We start from the raw sequence: 21,476 nt of genomic DNA on the forward strand, positions 1-21,476 counted from the left end.
CTTGTCCATGTCAGGTTTCTTCATGTTTTCAAAGTTATAGTCAGGTTTTTGTTTTATTCAAGTTTTTTTTTTAATTCCGGCTCAGCCGCACTTTTGTTTGGATTGTTTAAAATAAATCAAGTGTTTTATTTGAAACATCTGCATCCGGGTCCTCCTTTCCCACCACGTTACACCAACCCAACGTGACACTGATGAATCTTCCAAATAACGCACATCTCATTCATAATGTTCTAAATACAGGTCTATAATTCCTGCACCTTTTCTGAACTGTGTTAAATGGCTAAAAAAATAGGTGATACGAAACGATTATGTGGTCACCCAGGTGAATTGGTTTAGTCTTGACTTCTAGTCGTGAGTGACAGTGTTGGGGGATCATGGGAAATCTGTTGATTGTCGAGTGCCAAATAAACAGAGATGGACAGAAAACAGTCAAAGCCATCAGGTGCCCAATTCAGGAAAAGACAAAGAGAAACGAGCAAAGGATAGAGGTATGCAACTATGTTCTCTCTAGAATGACCTGCCAACCTTTTTGTAAAAAATAACATGAAAATCTACTAATGGAGAGCTATGATGGAGGCTGTTTTCTTCAAACATGTTCAATTATCAAACATAATTTACCTGTATTTGATTGATTTTGCCAATATTAGTGTATTAGAAGTGAGGCAGCGTACCTCATGTCTAATGAGTGGCCCGGTCCTTTGTGTATTGTTCTGTATGTGGCCCTCAGGAAAAAAAGTTTGGACACCCCTGGTCTAGGCTATTGAGGTATTGCCCATGATGCAGTGAGTTCTTCTTTTGTTCCCCCTCTTCTTTCTATTGCACTACTACATATCAGTAACTTGTGTTCTCAGTAGCTTATGTTGTGTGTTCTCTCTCGCAGTCTACAATTTTCCACCTTGTTTTCTATCCCTCTCCTTCTGTAGCTTTTTGAGGTATCAGAAACAGGTAGATTACCTTTAAGCAGAGAAATTGCACATTCCTGCCACAGCCACAGGTCATTGTACAAGTTACCAAGTTAAGTTCAAAGCCAAACACTGCAATGAACAGTTCAGAATGTTTACACGTACCCTAGAGTACATACAGTTCTCTAATTTGTATCGTCATAATGTCAAGTTTGACGATCAAGAACTAAGAAGAAAGTGTGAAGGCCACAGATGAATGCAAAACCTAAGCCATGATATTGTGTAATCAGTATTCTGTTAAAAAGCTGCTGGTGGTGAATGACGATTGTTCTGGAATGACAGACAGGTACCTTCACAGCTTTGTTCCTCTACTTTTTTGTTTCAGTTTAATTGTCCTTCCTAACTTGATTCTAAATTTCTTGACGAGCATATTCAATATGAGTTTTTCTATGAAGAATTCTAAAGAAGCTGCACTACATGAAAGACAAAAGGGCTGCAGGCAGGAACAGCGCCTCTCTCCCTCCCTCCCTCTGTGAGCAGCCAATCAAATGATCACTGCCAGATGCTGAGTCACTGCAGATGCCCAGCTTCCCCTCTGCTGCCCTACTCTTCGTCTTTGACTTCAAGCGCATTTAATTACATTCCAGTCACGTCTCTCCATCAGTTCATCCCCCCATCCTGCCTCCATCTCTCTTTGTGATAACCCCCTTCGGTTATATCCTTCTTCATTTCTTCCCAAACATGCTAACCGGGGACACGAATGGGACAAAAGGCTTAACAAAAGTTAACAGTACACTGGTCTGGAATAATCTCCTCAACTGTAATCAGGGGAAATGTTCAAAATGGTTTTGGTAAACAAGATTATTTGATTTCTTTCTCAGAGTTCGATGAGAGAACGGATATAAAGTTCATGTATAATCAATGATTTTACAAGATGTAATGATGTAATCTGATAGCTGGTTCCACCTTGGATCTGATCTCAAGTTGTCAAATCTTCCATTCACCGTTGCACAATACTGTTCTGACCATACAGGAACTAGCAAAGAAAAATATCTGATGAAGTGTAATGTACAAACAGTAACACAGATGGTAACAAGTGCGTAACAATTCTATATTCAGGTAAGTCTGCAAAGTCCGTTGTGCATTCACAAAAATGTATTCATTTGGTGCTTTTACGTTTGCTTCTACAGTTACGGTCCAGCATGAAACATACACTCTTCTCACAAAGCAAAATAATGAACTTGGTCAACATTGGGTAGCTGAATAAAACCAGTAAACATCTTTCATCTTTCAGTTCATCTTTTTTTCTGTCCATGATGAAAAACTATCAACACTCTGGATTCCACAGCTTACCCGCCCTTTACAGCTTCCATTGTCACTGCAGACAGCCACACCCATGTGGCCACACACACTGATGGTCTGGAGATTCACTCATGTAAATATAACATTCTACACTTACGAGGACCAGCAAAAGGTAAAAGAACCCGGAGAGAAAAAGGAAATATAACCGAGCAGGAAAAGGTACATGAAGGCAGATGGCAGGCTTTTATTACTTGTAAATATTGGGTGTAAATGATGTGCTTAATAACCTGTAACCTCACCAGCATAACCTTTGGGTTATGTTAACAATCACCAAGAGTCATTTAATAACCCACATAGTATATCTCTTTCAAAAAAAAGAAATCACAAATATTAGCCTTTTGAGTCATGAAGAAAAACAACTGCCATGCTCCACTTCAGATTGCGGATTACCCAAAACTTCCTGAAATCAGCACAAAACGACATTTTGCTTGACATGCAGTAAAGACTACGTACAAAAATATATATATTCTAAATGTATTCATCTGAATGGAATGAACCAGCTAGACATGTTGTTGTCACTAGACATTACAACAATACAAAATTGCTGACGTTATATCTAGGGCTGGGCAACGATTAAAATGTTTAATCTAATTAATCACATGATTCCCCTGATTAATCACGATTAATCTCATTTGTACGCAAAATCCAAAAATGAATTCAAAAGTAATGTATAGCCTTTAGCATTTAGTTTTATTTCAAATGTGCTGCCATATGAATGAAAGTGCCATAACATTTGTTGTGCAAACACACTTTTAACATCAGCATCTTTCTGTAGTTTTTATGTAGAAGCCTCGCTCCACTGTCTGTTTCCTTGAATGACTTGCTGCTATCAGTTGTGTGTTTTGCCTTTAAGTGATATTTTAGACTGGAACTACTACGCTGAGAAGATAATTCAACTTGGCTGTTTTTTTTTTATTTATTTGGAAATAAGTGCTTTTATGTTGAAACAAGTAAAACAGGAAGTAGCGCCGGTTAGCTCCGTGAGCTTCACACACAGACTGAGGAGCACCTGTAGCTGTGATGTTACCTGCTAGTTTATCTTTATTTTATTCTTCCATGCTTCGTGGTGTTTGCTGTAACTGTGTGAATGTGATGCAGAGAAGTTGAAGTTAAAGAATCCTGGTTTTGACCGTGAAGATTGCCTCTGGGGAATGACTGCCGCTGGTTGAGAAGCTAAAGTGGCCAGTATTACTTTGATTATTTATTGGGACCAGCGACAATGCTAAGAATGCTATTTCTTTAATGATTACAACAACTAATGTTGTCTTTTACTTTGTTTACTCGAACATTTAGTTCTACGGTGTTGATGTGGCATTAATAAACATCTATGAAAAGAACCGGAGCCTCACATCCAATCAATGGGCGGCATATTGGCAGCGTTTACAGATGACTTTGGTTCTGTCGACTCCGTCGTCTGGGAGAACTGTAAAATGAAAGTGGCCGAGTAAAAGTTCCGTACCCTTCTCCATGTTTGGTGGATCCGCCGATTACTTTCTTTTCCGGTTCCGCAGCAGACAGCAACAGACTTTTACAAAATAAAAGCCTGTGAGCAACACACTTTTACAAAATAAAACCTGCGTTAATGCGCGAAAAAATATTTATCGGCGTTAAATAATTAACAAGTTAACGCGATAATAACGAGTTAACTCGCCCAGCCCTAGTAATATTGCATTGTCTGAAATTCAGTCTTCAGGTAATCTGCATTAGGGTTGGAGGGCTATTGTGTTTCCATGCACGGAGGACACACCAATGCTGGGCTGAGCTGCCTCTGTTTGGCATGTGTGAATTACCAAAGAGGAACAGTGGCAGATTAACAAGGACATCTTTTTTCATCAATTGAGACAAAACTGTTATGTGAAAAAAAGATTTCTGATTTTAAGCTGGAGTTTGGAAACAAATCAAAGTATTACATTTTTTTTCCCCCCACCTTATAGGCAGCTTCCCGCATGAATTGCTTTGCAGGCATTTTCCAGATGGCAGGAACTGTGATCACCCATCTCACATCATTGTTATCAAAATCTCCACCTGTCTGATCACTCAGCTCCTGCAACAGAAACGTTTAAACACAAGGGTTAATGTGCCAGTGTGGAATAAGACCACCACAGTCAAGTATCCCTGAGAACAGAAAAGGTCTGGGTTACTGCATCTTTTCCATGGATGACATAATGACCCGAACTAACATATGTTCCACTCCAATGGTTTCTTTCTTGAATCATTTAAGGTTTTAGATTGGTGCTGTCCCAAAAACCTTTTTTCCTTCTATATATTCTAAAAATGCTTTTCTACTCTGCACTGACACAGTAAGAGTATACATCACTGTCCATATAAGACGAGAGTAAATGTAGAGCCGACAGACTTGTGTTACCTTTAATGCTTGCTCCTTAAAGAAGGCCAGTGCATATGCAAAGATGTCAAGAGATTTCACCCGTTTTCCATTGGCTGCGTGGAGGTCTGTGTCGATAGACAGATTCTGATCGTCAGAGAGAGAGAAAGATCAAAGTTAGAATTGTAAGACAGTTTAAACCGACTCATTGAGCATAATAATGAAGGATATATGGTTGGTATTTATTTATTTTTTTCCGACTGTTCTTATGTATTCTAGATAAAGTCGTGATCATGCGGAACATTGCTCCGTCTACTTCTCTTCTGTCTGAGAGAGAGGATGCCAGCTACAAGATGAACACAAATAAAATCATGGGGAGGGATCCCCTGTGGAGAAGAGGTTTGGAGGCCAAAGTCAAGGCAACATGGACAGAGGTCAGTCACACATCAGAGCTTCACAACAGTGCAATGGAGAAAAGAATTTTACTTTATATTACAGTGCCAACCTTTTGAAAGGGAAAATGGACTGTGCCCATATAGTGGTTTTCTCACTATAGTGGTTTGCCCACTTAAAGCACTTTTACACTACGAGCCACATTCCCTCGCACATTCATATAGCACGTCTTAGTCTACAGTGTTACAGGCTACAAAGTGCTCTTTTTTTCTCTTCAGAGGCAACATGGGGTTCAGCGCCTGGCTGAAGGACTCTTCAACATGTGGTCCGGTGAAGCTGCTAATCAAAGCACAGACCTTCTGATCAGCACATGACTGCTTTCTCTTGAGATATAGCTGTACGTTTGAAGGACTGAAAAATTACAAGCCAAAAAATTTGCAAAAACTGGCCAAACATTCTTATGTGTGAAAAATGTATTTGCCAACATTCTGTGGTTTACTGAGGTGTTATCTGTGAGACTTAACTTACATTTAAACCTCTAATAAATAACATAACAGGCTTATGTTGTATGAGTTCCCTTAGCCGTGATACAGAGCACTGAAGTAAATGTTTAGGGGTATGAACATGTTAATAATAAGATCAACCACAGCTTTAATCACTTGAGATTTACAACTTCCACAGAGCAGAAGGGGAAATGATCATGATCGTATTCTTTCCATAATTATCAGACCTGCACCTTAGCAGCAGAAAAAGCAAATGCAACACAACACAGAACAGCTGAGCTAATCAGTTATTTCCAACCAATAGCAAAAAAACAAAACAATTCTGCACCAGTCCAGTATCCTGATTTTTCTCTGAGCAAAATCCAATCCGATTTTTATTCTTGTCCCATGTCTTGCTCATTGACTTCATCTCTTTTTCTCATTTCCTCCAATAGCACTGTGTACGCAGCATCTGCCATGTGTTGTCTTCCTCCCCAAATTTATTTGTTATGGCCAGAATCTTTACTTCTATCTATTAAGCAAAAAGTGTTTCATGATCTAGTTGCTGGAGTTTGATATGGTACTCTAAAGCAAAAGGTGCGATTGGAAGGAAAGTTGTGAACTGCATCATTTCACACCCTTGGCTCTCCAGGGCAATTTAATTCAGAGGAATGCACATAAAAAAGGTTAATTTACCACAAAACTAGACAGAAGCATGTAGTTTTTAGGCTCTCACACATCTGGTGTTGTTTTAAATGGTACATTCTGTGAGGCTATTTTCAGCAGCAAGTAAACATTGCTTCAGTGAGAGTTTGTTGGTAAAACTGTGATGCCATTTACAAAGAAAATCCTTTTCTCAGAATAACCTAAGCAGGATAGTTTAATGGCAAACTGAAGGTGAAAGAGAAATAACCTAGAGATCTCTGGTGAAGGCAAAATTTCAACAAACGAGCATACAAATATAAAAACACATGTTTGTGACAAAAATAGGAAAAGGAATATACATATTCATTAACCAATAGAGACATCCTTCTTTTTGATAACTACCATGAGTATTCCACCAATTGAATATGTTCTTATCTATTCACAATTAAATTTAAAAAAAGCAGCACAGTTTCCCAAATGTTATTTAAAGAGGTGTAAGATATTCCCTCACATGTTTGAGAAGGGCCCGCAGTTTATTTCTGTTTCATAACACACATTAATTCAACTCGTGTTAATTAATAAGCCACATCACTCCAGAAGAAACTGACATTTGTAAAAGACAGAAGGCAACATAATGTTGCTGCTGTCTCATCAGCTGAAGTGCAGAGTGGAGGCCGTGCTGACACTGCGGTCAAATGCAAAACTGAAGCTGCTGAAATGCAGGATGGTGCAGGGTGTGGCAGATTCAGAGTCCGTCTTCTGTCATCCTGACATCCAGAGTGAATCCTTTTCACTTTAACAAAGCTAACTCATGGAATGATTGTCATCAGTTTTCTGTAATCTTTGAGGCCTTTGCAGGCCACCTAAGCAGTGGGGGAGCATGTGATGGGCACGTCATAGGAAAGCATCAGCTCTGCTGCACCACACAGTAACACATGCATCACATCCGTCAGAGTGAGACAGTTATTGAGTAATGAAGATGAAGCATGTTTATACTCCTGCTGCACAGAAAATGAGTGACCGAGAATCTGATGGGTAGACAATGTATTTGCATCCTTACTGCAGTGGTGTGGAGCTTCATTTTGAATTTTTCCAGGTAGAGCCACTGTTTGGACTCGCTGGGGTCCAGGTCATGGTAAAAATCACGAGCCGCGTAACCAAAGCTGTGGAACTTCCTGTCTGGAGTCAGTAGGATGGTAGTTGGAGTCTTCTGATTGGACACACCAGGATCTCCACCCTCCCAACGTCTAGAAAGAGAAAGAGTCGGTTATCCACAGATGAACTAAAAATCTGAATTTCTTGTTTTGAGTTAATCAAATACTGACTTTTGGAACTGTTTGTGTCAGTTGGACAGTATGTATCTTTCACAGTTCATTTGTAAATGGTTCCAATGAATTGAACTCAGTAAGTAAGTTCCCTGAAGAAAGCCACATGAACTCAGTGGATTGAGCTACCGCAGTAATTCGGGACAAGCTGATGTCAGCTTTATGAGATTAATCTCTCTTTCTTGGGAGAAGTATATGACTGGATTTTGTCTCTCAAAGAATGCCTCAAGTGTGGAGACACAAGACTGTTTGTGTTGGTGCTTTTATATACATGCTCTTTTGGTTGCTTTAAATCTGATTGTCACACATAAATGCATTTCCATTACTTTCCTAATAGGAAGATCAGCAAAGAAATAGACTGCAACACCATCAAGGGTGAGATGGCTTATGGTTCTCTAAATCAAACTGTTGCACATTACTCAAAGTAACCTCAGAAGACACCAACATACAAAAAAAGAAAGACACACTGAACAGTTTAAAACTTAGGGTATTTCTGTCATCAGACATGCTCCATGTCAAACCTGAGGAAACATGGCAAACCCATAGAGCTTAAAACCTTACTTAGAAGGGTAAGAAGAAAGTCATTCGCAGTCAGAAGGAGCGGTAAATATCACACAGCTCAATTTCATTATAATTCTTGGTTTCATGATTCAATTCAAAATATATTCTTGATCATATATGTATAAAAATCAAAAATCAAAGATTTTATATCAACTGATTAGGCTGCGAAACAATACTGCCTCAGCTCAGACTCCAATATTCAAGATTCTTTATTGTCATGTACCATGTAACAATGTGCATCATTACTGTTGGAGTGCCATGAAATTTGTTGTGCTTGGTGTCAGCTCAAGTGGCACATTAAGCATGTAGCTCCAAGTGAGCTGAGCCAATACTAAGCTAAAGCACATCAATTAAAATGTGAATTTGTACATGAGCATATACTGCTTCTTAACTTATATCACAGACCTACATTCAATCAGTCCCCACATCACCATGGCCTAACAGACCCTGACTGCCCGTGGCAAAGTGGAGACCAGAACTAAAATTAATTTATGGAATGAATGGAAGCTGTATGAAACATATATCTAATCAAACATCTAGTTTGTATAGACATAATTCCTCTGAGTGAGACATACTGGTCTTTTGATATAGAATAACAACAATAACATATGTTCTTTTCTAAAGTCAGAACACACTAGTTCTTACTAGGCCAGCATTAAATATAGTACTGGAGGCTGGCCTGAAATAAATTACATTTATGTTTATGCATTTAGCAGACGCTTTTATCCAAAGCTACTTACAATTGAAAAAATATATAACATTACAGCTAACGTCAAAGCTAACAATAAGCTACATAGAAGGAAACCACAAGTCAGACTCCGTCAGAAGGGACAGTGTAGAGATAGAGTGCAGGCATTGGAGGGAAGTACAGAAAGATAAAGTGCAGTAGAGGGGGTAGGGAAGTACAGGGTCAGAGCATGATGGGAGATGCTCTCTGAAGACCTGGGTCTTCAAGAGTTTCTTGAAGATATTCAGGGATGCCCCTGTTCTGGTAGCGCTCGGTAGGTCATTCCACCATTGTGGAACGACACATGAAAAGAGTCTGGATTGTCTTCAGCGTGGTGTAGGCACTGCTAGACGACAATCCTGTGAGGACCGGAGTGACATAAGCCTTTGCAAGAGCATTCAAGTAGATGGGAGCCGTTCCATTAAGGACTTTGTAGACTAACATCAGTAACTGGAATTTGATGCGGGCGGCTAAGGGTAGCCAGTGGAGTTCAATGAACAGAGGGGTGGCGTGTGCTCTTTTAGGCTGATTGAAGACCAGACGCGCCGCCGCGTTCTGGACCATCTGCATTGGTTTTACAGCACCTGTGCTGTGTGGCATGTTGGGTTAGGTACGGCCTGATCTTTCTTATGTTTAGCAATACAAAGCAGCATGATCGAGCAACGGAGGCACCATGATCTTTAAAGGTTAGTTGGTCATCAATTATGACACCCAAGTTTCTAGCTACCTTTGATGGAGCAACTTTGAACAGTGAAGTATGTACCGTGCTTGTGTCTATATCCAATAAGTGAATTTTACTGATTAAGAGCCAGCTCACGTAGAATATACTACATTTCTATGATGAAGTTTCAGATTGATGGATTCATCCTCTGTGAAGTCTTTGGATAAGAAGAGATTAATTGTGCCTAAACTAAATATTCAGCAGGATATGGAGCTGTACACTGGATATAATTTAGGGAAGAATCTAAATATTTTTTCCCCCTGATGGTTAATGTCAGTTAACCTGTTCCAACAATCATCAAGAAGAAGAAATTGCTTGAAGAAATATCCAGAGACCGATTTCCTCTGTCGCTGACAGCCACATTTGGTCTTTTTTTTTTATTGTGAAGGTATCACATGTTCTGTTGGTACGTAAATCCAACATGTTTTGATAAAATGTATACTTTGGGGGTAGTCAGTGGCATAGTGGGTTAAGCAGACGTCCCATGTACAGAGGCTGCTGGCCCCGGTTCGAGTCCCGCATTGGACAGCCCTTTGCTGCATGTCTTTCCCCATCTCTCTGCCCCCTGCTTCCTGTCTCTCTCAAACTGTCCTGTCCATTAAAGGCATAAAAGCCCCCCCAAACAAAGTATACTTTGAAGAAATATTGTTAAAAAAAATTGTCAATCGCAATCTTGGACTTGTACTATATCACTGCTATTTCCAGATCCCGGAATTCAATGTTAAGGTATCTTGAGGTGTTTAAGGGGGGCCCAATTCTCCCCACCTGATAATTCATATGACATGTCCTCTGTTTAAGTCGGTTGATAAATCAGACTGATTGATCAGGCCCCTTTAAAAGCAGCCTGCACTGGTTACATGGTTTCTCCATCCGCATTTGCAAACAGATCAGAACTCTGTGGCTGCACACATTGTCCTATTCATGCTACAATTTGGGTCAGCTTGCGTCAGAGCTTTCCATGTATGCACAATGGTTTGGGGTCCTTGTGTTCTTTAAATTAAGCACTGTAAAGTTGTGGATAACAGCAAATCTCCTGCAGAGCCCCTTCACAAAACTCTCTTCTTTGCCTGGTCCTTTGAAAATTTTTGTGAGAGTGTGTGTGTGTGTGTGTGTGTGTGTGTGTGTGTGTTTGAGGCAAAGTGAAATCAAAAAGAAGAAAGAGGAGGACCAGTAATACAACAGACCACTCCGCTGCTGCAGAAAATCTCCGTCCTGATTGTTCCATTAACTCTATAGTGGAACAATCCATGCTCTGGACGGAGGCGGGCACATGTTTCGCTGTACCTGGGATTGAAAACTTCTGATTCTTGTCACAGCTGTCAGATGATCTCCCACTGTGATAGGAAGGGTCTGCACTCTTCAGACCAGAGAACTGTGACAGGGATCAGAGGTGTCAAATTCCAGATACTGCTTCACACTCGGCAAACTTAAGCCGGACCATGGGTCATTTGTGGCGGTGATTGGGTATTTCACCCTACTGGATGTTTTTACCCAGAGGCAGCAGTATAAGTAGCCTTCAGGAAAACATCAACACATTGTTACAAACATAGGAACTTTAACTTGAGGACCAGAGGTGGGTAATAACGAGTTACATTTAGTATGTTTTTGAAAAAATTACACTTCTAGGAGTAGTTTTAAATCTCTATACTTTTTACTTTTACTTGAGTAGATGTGTGCAGCAGAAACTGTCCTCTTACTCCGCTACATTAGGCTACAATGAGCTGGTTACTTACCTCTTTGGTATTCTACGCCTCGTTATTTTTATCCCCCCGCGTACGCCTCATTTTAATGTTTTATTCTGACAGAGAGAGAGACTTCCGCCAAAGGCTCTACCACCTGACTGTGTTTCACCAATCAAACGTAGCCGTGCAGTCTGGTCACGTGACCATACTCAATCTCAGCGCCGGGACGGGTTAGCTTTACAGTCGTAGCAAACAAACAAAGAAACAGATGAAAAATGTCAGAATCAACGGTGGGAAATGAAGACACAGACGAGGCCTCATACTGAAAGCATGTTTACCTTACAAAGAGTGAGAAACAGCAGCTACATTATGTGTCTTCTGTGTCAACCAAAACAAACGCACATATCAGCATTCAGAAACTCAACATCTAACTTGAGGAAACATGTAGCGGTAAGTTTTTTTTTTTCCCCATGGATAGGTGAATGTTTGTTTTTTTAGGTTACATATGTTTTAAACATTTCCTAAGTCTATTTTATTTTTTATTAAAGTTCTTGAATTTACTTGGATTATTTTAATCTAAGATATTTTGTAATTAATTAATTAATTAATTTTCATTTATTTTATCAATTGGATGAACTCTAATTTGCCTAAAGATGATTATTTAGTATTTTTGTCTGTCTGATTGAATGCTTGTGTTAACAAATAAATCAGACGTTACTCAACAGTTACTCAGTACTTGAGTAGTTTTTTCACCGAGCACTTTTTTACTCTTACTCAAATAATTATTTGGATGACTACTTTTTACTTTTACTTGAGTAATATTATTCTGAAGTAACAGTACTTTTACTTGAGTACAATTTTAGGCTACTCTACCCACCTAACAAATTGTTTTAAAACTATATTATAGTCCTCAGTCTGTTCATTTCTGCATGTATATACCTGCCTCGCAAACAATACTTAGCACCACCAAGAGGGCCAAATACAGCTGATACAACATGCATCTTTGTGACATGGACCAACATTTTTGAGAAGATGCACATTTGATTTAGTGAAGTACCAGGTTGTCACGATGTAGTCCTTTTGTCTGTTGTTACAGGTAATCTATTGTTCAAATTTGGGAAGTGCACTGATGCTTATGAGAGTTGGGAGGAGCAAGTAATCCAGTTTGTCATTTACGAAATAAAATGGTGTGCTTCTGCTTGGTCCTCTTGCTTAAATGTTACACCAGATTGTTTCATTGTATTAAAACAGAGATGCAGAAAAGTCACTTTGTCTACTTTTTATTTCTTCTCTTTAAATAATGACTCCACAATCTGTCAGACAGCTGTTTTACTTTGTTTGAAACAGGCAGGCCATTGTCAGCAGAGTGATATTACATTGATGTATATCGAGCCCACCCCAATCTTCTTCCCTGTGAATGTCTGCATTGCAGTGCTTACCTACCTCATGGTGTGAATGCACTCTGGCTCCTTCGTGAAGGCGTAAGCATAACCACTAGATGTGGTGCCAAAGTCGATAGCAACCACCACCACGAAGGACGGTTCTGTCTGCACCTGGTCTGTGTCGCTTTGCTGTGCACAAATGACAATGCACAGACACAGTTAGACAGTTGCACAGTGCAGCAGTTACATCAATGACAAAAAAAATAAAATAAATCAGATCAGATTTAAATCTGTTACTGATGCTAAAACAGTACAACTGTATTCTCAAGAATAATCCTATTGTTTTGATAGATATAACAAAAGCTCAAGTTTGGGGCAGTTACTGATTCAGAGAGCTTTCCTCCTGTACCTCCAGTGAACATTATCAGTGTTTTTTTCCCCACATCTTGCTGTGGTCCTCTAGCACTCTTACGTAAGATAAATGAGCCAGGAAAAGAAAACAAAGAGTTGCCAAGACGTAGTTGAGAGCTGAACTATGCTTTTTCAAGGACAGTAGGGAAGGATATGGGTTGTGCTTAACAAACTACAGTATGACTCTAACATGATCAATGCTGCAGCAGTCAAACTTTGTCAGAATATTATCAGAATGACAGATCACATTTCAACAAATCATTAAAAGAGAACCTTGTTAAGGTTGAAAAGCCTGTCAGCAGATTATACCATGTGTGAAATGATTAGGTAAATAAACTAGTACATGTACACAAGAGTCACCTGATTGTGTGAGGGAGACAAAGGGGTGATTCCAGGGTCCCCCATGCTCTTTGCTGGAGAGGGATTCGCCATCGCATCTGCAGAGGAGGACATGAAAAGATCTTTGTGTCACAATGTCTTATTGTTAATAATGTCTGTTCATTTTTCTTTGTTGTATTAATTTACGTTGTTACTGAAACTTTGCTATGTACAACCAAACATCCTCAAGAGTTGAATTTTATTCCTATTATTATGCTAACATTATTCTAAAAACAATTTCTGTGATGTCACTATTTTGCACCACAATGGCTTTCAATTCTTTATGAAGTATGTTATTAAACATCAGACATGAACAGAATAGAATAGAATTATTCAACCAGTGGGGGGTGATTAAATAAATACATGTCAGCAGTCACTGTAAAAAAGCCTTCTGGCTGTGGGGACAAAGGACATTTGACAAAAAATAATGTCAAATGCTGGAATAAACTAATGAAGGTTTGCTCGAGGAAGAACATTCAAAACGGGCTAATTATGTATCTTTTTGACGAGTTGAAATCCTTATTTTATTCTTAATCCTTATATTTATTTATACTTCAAAAACATTTTACAGGTTACTTTGTGATTTTCTACATAATAAATCTCAGAAAAGAGAAAAAGATTCTCTTGATATATTGTAGAATGAAAAATTACAATGTCTCAAAAAGAATTGATAAAAAAAAAATTTCCTATGTGCACAATTACATCCCGAAACACTAATGCGAGCTGAGTGAAACTTCTTAGTAAAATATCCCCCCATTAACATTCATTTATTTGTGGAAAAGACAAAGCAATCGCAGAAAATCATGTAAAGCCTATTATCAACTTTAAATGGAAGCTTGAGTTCAAAGAAATGTGTGTCGCCTGAAATATCAAAACTGTTTTTGTCTTGGTCTACACATCAAATAAAATAAAACAAATTCAACATTTATAATTTCCCTAGTGAAAATAATCCCTTTATACCATAAACTGTCTTAGATGTAACTACATTTTTGCCCCCGGTCACGATCATGCTTGGCAGTGATGGTTTGCTGTGGTTTCTGAGTCTGGGGCAGAGTCTGGGGCAGAGTCTGGGGCGCTCCTGCTTCCACACCTGTTCCTCATCTTACTTCATCAGGACACTCATTTAGGAGCTGCAGGAGCAGCTGGTCTTTGCCAGATTGTTTCACTACTCTGGTGGTAATAAGGCCGGCTCCTGTGTTGTATTGCAAGTTAAACTCCTAGCTCTGACCTTGCCATCTTGTTTCCTTCGTCCACTCTCCAAGCTTTAGATTTTTATGTAGTGATGGCAAAACGAGGCTTTTTGAAGCATTGAATCATTTTGAACCATTGTGTCATAAAGTGGTTCACTACTCGAAGCTTCATTCAATTCCCTTGGGTGACATCTACTGGCGTAGCGATTGTTGCACCATAAGAAGCCTTGCAAATGTGATGCATATAATAACGCGATAATAACACGTAGTATGTATGTTGTACATATGGGTTTGTAGTGCCTCATTAAAGATTGATTAATTTACCCATGAAATAATAATTTGCCCTCTCCGGGTCGGGAATGAGATCCTTCCCCAAGTGGAGGAGTTCAAGTATCTCGGGGTCTTGTTCACGAGTGAGGGACAAATGCAGCGGGAGGTTGACAGGCGGATTGGTGTGCCATCAGCTGAGCCAGAAGGCGAAGCTCTCGATTTACCGGTCAATCTGTGTTCCTATCCTCACCTATGGTCACGAGCTGTGGGTAGTGACCGAAAGAACGAGATCGTCAATACAAGCGGCCGAAATGAGTTTCCTCCGCAGGGTGTCTGGGCTCTCCCTTAAGGCTGAGTTATACCTCTTTTAACTGCCCTTGCGCTTGCGTTAATGGCTCGAGACGCTTATGCTATGCTATGCTTCATTTTGCTTTGCCGGCGGTTGCGTGTGCTGCGTGGCGATTCACCGCCAGGACAGTAGGTGGATAGAGTGAGAAGCTCGGTCATCCGGGAGGGGCTCGGAGTAGAACCGCTGCTCCTCCGCATCGAGAGGAGTCAGATGAGGTGGCTCGGGCATCTGGTGAGAATGCCTCCTGGACGCCTGGTGAGACACGTCCCACTGGGGGGAGACCCCGGAGAAGACCCCGGACACGTTGGAGAGACTTGTCTCTCGGCTGGCCTGGGAACGCCTCGGGGTCCCCCCAGAAGAGCTGGAGGAAGTGGCCGGGGACAGGGACGTCTGGGTGTCTCTGCTCAGGCTGCTGCCCCCGCGACCCGACCCCCGGAGAAGCGGAAGATGATGGATAGATGGATGGAATAATAATTTAAAAACAATGTGAACATTTTTGGTTTGTCATTCATATTTTCTTTGGGAGTGTGCTTGGTGTAATAAAGAGGGTGCTTGTGTTACTTCAGGTGTTTTAATTCAAGAAAAGTAGTTTTTGCACAGTAGAAGGACTCAAACGGTTTCTTCTTTTTTTTTAGTCAATTTCTCCAGCTTTGGAAAATACTCTGTCACAGGGAACAGAGGAGGCTGGTGTGACAAGGAAATGTTTGGGTCGAAATATTCCCACACTTTAGAACGCATGGTTGCTCCATGAGAGAATAATCCAAAACTCCGAATATCAAAAAACGAGAGCTGTTCGTAACGTATAATACGTGTAGAACGGGGACATGAACCGGGGCTTCAGCCATCTTGAATACACCGAATCGCGGCAAATGTTCAAAGCTCCGCACATCAACTCGAAGCAGTCAGCTGACTCGCTCTGAATGAAGCAGTGAAGTGGTTCAAACGTCATCAGTGACGTCACATGAAGCAAGCTCCGGCCCACTGCTTCACTATAACTACCCTGTCGAGTTTGAAGCGTGCTTCGGAGCTTCGGTGTTGGAGGTCACATCACTATTTTTATGGCATCTGTTGTTACCCTCTTCCCGCCAGCCTGTTCCACACACCTGCCGGCTTACTCCGCCGCCAACTCCCTCCTGCATCAAGTAAGGACAAACCACCTCAAGTCCCTACAAGTCCCCACCGAGTATCATGACCCTGGAGCAGTTTTTAGTATAGCCCTGTGTTTACCCCCTCACCATCCTTACAATTTATCCTTACATTCTTAATTGCTTGCCTGGTTAAATAAAGGTAAATAAAAAAAGTGTGCCATCAATATTCTACCAGGAGCGCCCCAGCCAGAGCACAAGGCCATGGACTCACTAGCAGGAGAAATCATCAGGCAGTGATCTTCCCCACTTGGAGCCGGATTCTTCTTCGTTCAGAAGAAGAATAAGACCCTGCGACCTTGCATCGATGATCAGGGGTTAAATTAGATTACTATTAGGAATGAATATCCCCTGCCGCTCATTTCCTCTGCCGTTGAACCCATTCAAGGCGCATTCCTGTCTGAGTGATGCAGAAAAACTGCTCCATGCATTTGTTACTTCAAGATTGGACTACAGTAATTATTTATTATTGGGCTGTCCCACATATTCTCTGCAAAGCCTTCAGCTGATCCAAAATGCTGCAGCCAGAGTTTTGATGAGAACTAACAGGGAAAAAAAGGCTCCAGGACCTGATGGCGTATCACCCTCTTGTCTGTGTGTCTGTGCTGAACAGCTGGCGCCAATCTTCACGCAGATCTTCAACCGGTCCCTGGAACTATGTGAAGTGCCCTCTTGCTTCAAAAGCTCCACCATCATCCCAGTCCCCACAAAAATCCTCCATCTCAGGTTTGAATGACTACAGGCCTGTCGCCCTGACGTCTGTGGTCATGAAATCCTTTGAAAGACTGATGCTGTCCCATCTGAAGGACATAACAGGACCCATGCTGGACCCCCTGCAGTTTGCCTACAGGGCAAACAGGTTGGCGGATGATGCCGTCAACATGGGACTGCAATTCATCCTGCAACATCTTGACTCCCAAGGGATGTACGCCAGGATCCTGTTTGTGGACTTCAGCTCGGCGTTCAACACCATCATGCCTGAACTCCTACACCAGAAGCTCACTCAAGTTATCAGTGCCTGCCTCTACCTGTCAGTGGATCATCAGCTTCCTGTCAGACAGGCAGCAGCATGTCAGACTGGGGAGTACCTCATCAAAGACCCGGTCCATCAGTACAGGCGCCCCACAGGGGTGTGTCCTCTCCCCACTGCTCTTCTCCCTCTACACTAATGACTGCACCTCAAAGAGCCCATCTGTAAAACTCCGGAAGTTTGCGGATGACACCACTGTCATTGGTCTGATCCAGGATGGGGATGAGTCTGACTACAGACAGGAGGTGGAGCAGCTGCTCCAGTGGTGCAGTCAGAACCACCTGGAGCTTAACCCCAAGAAGACTGTGGAGATGAAAATGGACTTTAGGAGAAGCCCCCCCCCCCTCCCCAACTCCACCCACTCACCATTCAGAACGACACAGTGTCCAATGTGGATTCCTTTAGATTCCTGGGATCAACCATCTCTCCCCACATTGTCACTATCCAGAAAAAGGCCCAGCAGAGGTTATACTTCCTGAGACAGCTAAGGAAGTTTAATCTGCCTAAGGAGCTGCTGACCACTTTCTACTCAGCAATCATCCAGTCTGTCATCTGCACCTCCATCACTGCCTGGTTTGGGTCAGCCACCAAACGAGACAGGGCCAAACTGCAACGGACAATAGCCGCTTTCGGACTGTAGGAACCGTTGGCAGTCCTAATAACCTTTTAATCCACGGGACCGTTTTCTCCCGCATTCGGACATACAGGAACTCGGGACCATCACCCTCAGTTCCTATAACCATTTCAGCTCCTTCTCCTCAGCTGGGTCTTTTCAGGGTTCTATAGAACACATCTGACGGAGGTGTTTGATGGTCGGTAGCTACGCCCCATGTCATGCTGTCACGGCTGAAATATTTACTCATACAACACAGACCCACTCGCGGGTGTTTAATAAGTTAAACTTACACTGGTCTCCTTTGTCTGCGGCGCTCTGCTCGCCTGCGCTCCATCCTTCGTCTCCTGACTCTCTCTGTGAGCTCTTCCAGCCTCGATGTTAGACACCTGATGTGATCGTCCATGATTAATATCACCATCATGCAGACCATGAACACGGTGGCCTCCCCGCTCTCCATATTAGCTTCTTTCTGGTGTTTTTTCTTCTCTCCTTACTTTTACCGGGTTCTGTTTCGTTTTGTTTTGTTGTTGAATGTGGCGCTAAACGGCTAAAGTAGCACGTCACTGACGCAGACGGCTGCGCGCAGCGCATCAGTCCCAACTCATGTGCGAATGCAGACTGAAACAGTTCCGCTGGGGAAGGACAGTTATCAGAACGAAATACGAGTAAGACAGTTCTTATAACTGCGTTCTTAGAAGGGCTCTGTCCGAAAGCGGCTAATTAGGGCTGCAGAGCGGATTATTGGAACTGACCTCCCTTCCGTCCAGGACCTGTACCAGTCCAGGGCCAGGAAAAGGGCAGTAAAAATCTCTACAGACCCCTCACATCCTGGTCACAAACTGTTCGACCTCCTCCCCTCTGGCAGACGATACAGGGCACTGCTTGCCAAAACCAGACGACACAAAGACAGCTTCTTCCCCCAAGCAGTCACTCTGTTGAACACCCAGGAATTGCATTCCCACCCATAGTGTCTATTTATTGCAAATGTACATACCGTATTTATTATTCTCGTACACATCCCTATTTACCACCCATACTCAATTCCACTCTTACTGTTCTGCATTTCTAATTTTTATTCTTTTATGTTATTGTTCAGTGTTGTACTTTGCGAATGAAGTTGTACCGGAGTCAAATTCCTTGTTTGTTTAGTCAAGCCTGGCCAATAAAGCTGATTCTGATTCTGAGAGATCATATTTCTCCAGTTTTAGCTTCTCTTCATTGGCTCCCTGTTAAATTCAGAATAGAATTTAAGATTCTTCTCCTTACATATAAAGCTCTTAATGACCGAGCTCCATCATATCTTAAAGATCTCATTGTAAGATATTTTCCTAACAGAGCACTTCGTTCCCAAACTGCAGGTTTACTTGAGGTTCCCAGAGTTTCTAAAAGTAGAATGGGAGGCAGAGCCTTCAGTTATCAGGCCCCTCTATTGTGGAATAAGCTGCCAGTAAACGTCCGGGAAGCAGACACCCTTTCCACTTTTAAGACCAGGCTTAAAACTTTCCTTTTTTATAAAGCTTATAGTTAGGGATGGCTCAGGTGATCCTGAAACATCCCATAGTTAAGCTGCTATAGGCCTAGACTGCTGGGGGGCCTCATCTGTCACACCTTTCCTCACTTTACTCTCTTTTTTCCCTGTTTAATTTCTCAAATGATATTATGTACATATGACATTATCGTGGTCATTAACTCGTGTTTCCCTGTTCCAACAGATATCCTTTGAATGGTGTTACAGTGCCCCCCCCCCTGCTGCAGCATCACAACCTAGTTCCTGAAGATTTTATCTTATTTTTTTAATCATCCATCTGGTTCCCCATCTTTCACTCCCACGCGAGTTCTTCTACCTTCTGATCCAACTCTGACCTGGTTTGAATTTTGACTCAAACTCTCTGTTTAGACTCTGGGATTATCCATCTCACCAAGTCATTGTTACTCCTGCTGGCCACGGTTGGATCCTGCTCAATAGTTTCTCTTTGAATTCTATTAAATCCATTACCCTTTACTTCTGTGTCACTGGCCTTTAAGTTCATTATACTCGACTGTCACAAAGATTTGGATCTGCAGTTTTTATATTTAGAGTACTTTATTTAGAGCACTATTGGGTACCTTAAGAAGCACTGAGAATTTTTTGGTAAGTTGAGTTGCATTTCAGAGTCATGCCAAATGTGATCTGTTGCATTTCATCAGGAATTAACCCACTGATCTTTGTCTGTGCTTTCCCGGCAATCTGACAAACTGAGCTGCATACACTGCAACGGTAACTAAACTAATTTATTCAGTTAGTTTTCCTGGTTTGCCAACATATTTGTAGTTAACTTTTCACCAACAGCTGACATCAAATTTAGATTATCAATCTAGTTGATCAACAGCGTTGATGGGGTTAATTCTTCTAAACTGCAATAAAGTGAAATGGTCTTGTGCGCTCTCCCAAGCTCTTAAAGGTTGGAGTTGGCTCTGTTTTCAGAGAAAAGTGACTAAAATAACAACAGAAGCAGATATCCTTCTCATCCAAAGGTTGAACAGCACGGTGAGACAGGTGCTACCAGCTCCTGAAGTACATAATACAACTACATGTACCCATGTTGCATACTTTTCACTGAGACTGTACCTTCCAGCTGGAATTTCACTTCATGATTTAAATTTATTTATTTATTTAAATCAGTGCTTCTTCATAAAAATTATCAAGTTAGTAGCCAACAGCAGCAAATGAATGAAAATGCTGTTCTTTGAGTGATGTCCGAATAAATAACACAGTATCTGAAATATTTAAAACGGTTAAGATTTTTTTTTAAGTCTCAATCTGATTACTTTACACAGCAAAAGCATTTACCTGAAAGGCTAAGAGTCTATTTGATATTTCAAACCAAAGAATTAATGATTAAAAAAAGTTGTATTTCCTGTTTATTAGCTTAACAGTTTAAACCTGTAAGCCAATTGGCTCTTTGTAATGTTCTTTATTAAATAAACAGCTAAACCTTCATTTCAGCCTGTTGGCACTTAGGGTAGAATTCTAATTTCAATCAGCTCCAGACATTGCCATATTGGTAAAAGTTTAAAAAAATATGTGGTCTTAGAGGCTGGCAGGTGAATTGAGGAACAAACATTAAGGTAAGTGGCATGGGTCCGGACCTAAACTGAGGAGCTATTGTGAAGTGTTGCTTTCACTGACCACCAAATTACTTGAGAAGCTGACCCTGAACACCAACGTTCAGGCTGTAAAGGGCTGAGGAGTGAAAAGAAGCCTGCTTTCCTGGTGCAGAGCTGCAGACTGACAACATCCTCTCTTTTCAAAGAGCAGCAAACGTCTGTTGCACCTGTCTTTAAAACACGGTGACATTTCAATTGAATTGGAGATTGTCTCTCCATTTGCTTCCATCATTTTCATTAGTCTGGCTTAATAGCCTTTACTGAAAGTGTTCTTTGAACACATACAATAATAATCCTCCCTCAGCGTATTGTGAGTGTCTGGCAGAATTGTCTCACAACGGGACATCATGTTATCCATCCTATTTTTCTGCCTCACTCACCCTTTTCTCTAGTCCACCCCTACAGAGTGGATGAGTGGTCTGAAGACCCATAATA

At 41.3% G+C, this 21,476-nt stretch overlaps 1 protein-coding gene across 2 annotated transcripts in view; it reads right to left on the reverse strand.

The window, feature by feature from the left end:
• Positions 1-21,476, reverse strand: part of hspa12a (heat shock protein 12A) — a 94,629-nt gene that overhangs the window by 24,709 nt on the left and 48,444 nt on the right. For both annotated transcript variants that reach the window (XM_075482029.1, XM_075482021.1), the window contains exons 2-6: positions 13,277-13,353; positions 12,567-12,694; positions 7,168-7,354; positions 4,630-4,734; positions 4,192-4,308 (exon numbers count right to left, since the gene is read on the reverse strand). In XM_075482029.1, the coding sequence (XP_075338144.1) occupies positions 4,192-4,308; positions 4,630-4,734; positions 7,168-7,354; positions 12,567-12,694; positions 13,277-13,353 (614 nt within the window). The remainder of the gene's footprint in view (positions 1-4,191; positions 4,309-4,629; positions 4,735-7,167; positions 7,355-12,566; positions 12,695-13,276; positions 13,354-21,476) is intronic.

Source organism: Odontesthes bonariensis, chromosome 2, assembly GCF_027942865.1.
Source record: "Odontesthes bonariensis isolate fOdoBon6 chromosome 2, fOdoBon6.hap1, whole genome shotgun sequence".
NCBI lineage: Eukaryota > Metazoa > Chordata > Actinopteri > Atheriniformes > Atherinopsidae > Odontesthes > Odontesthes bonariensis.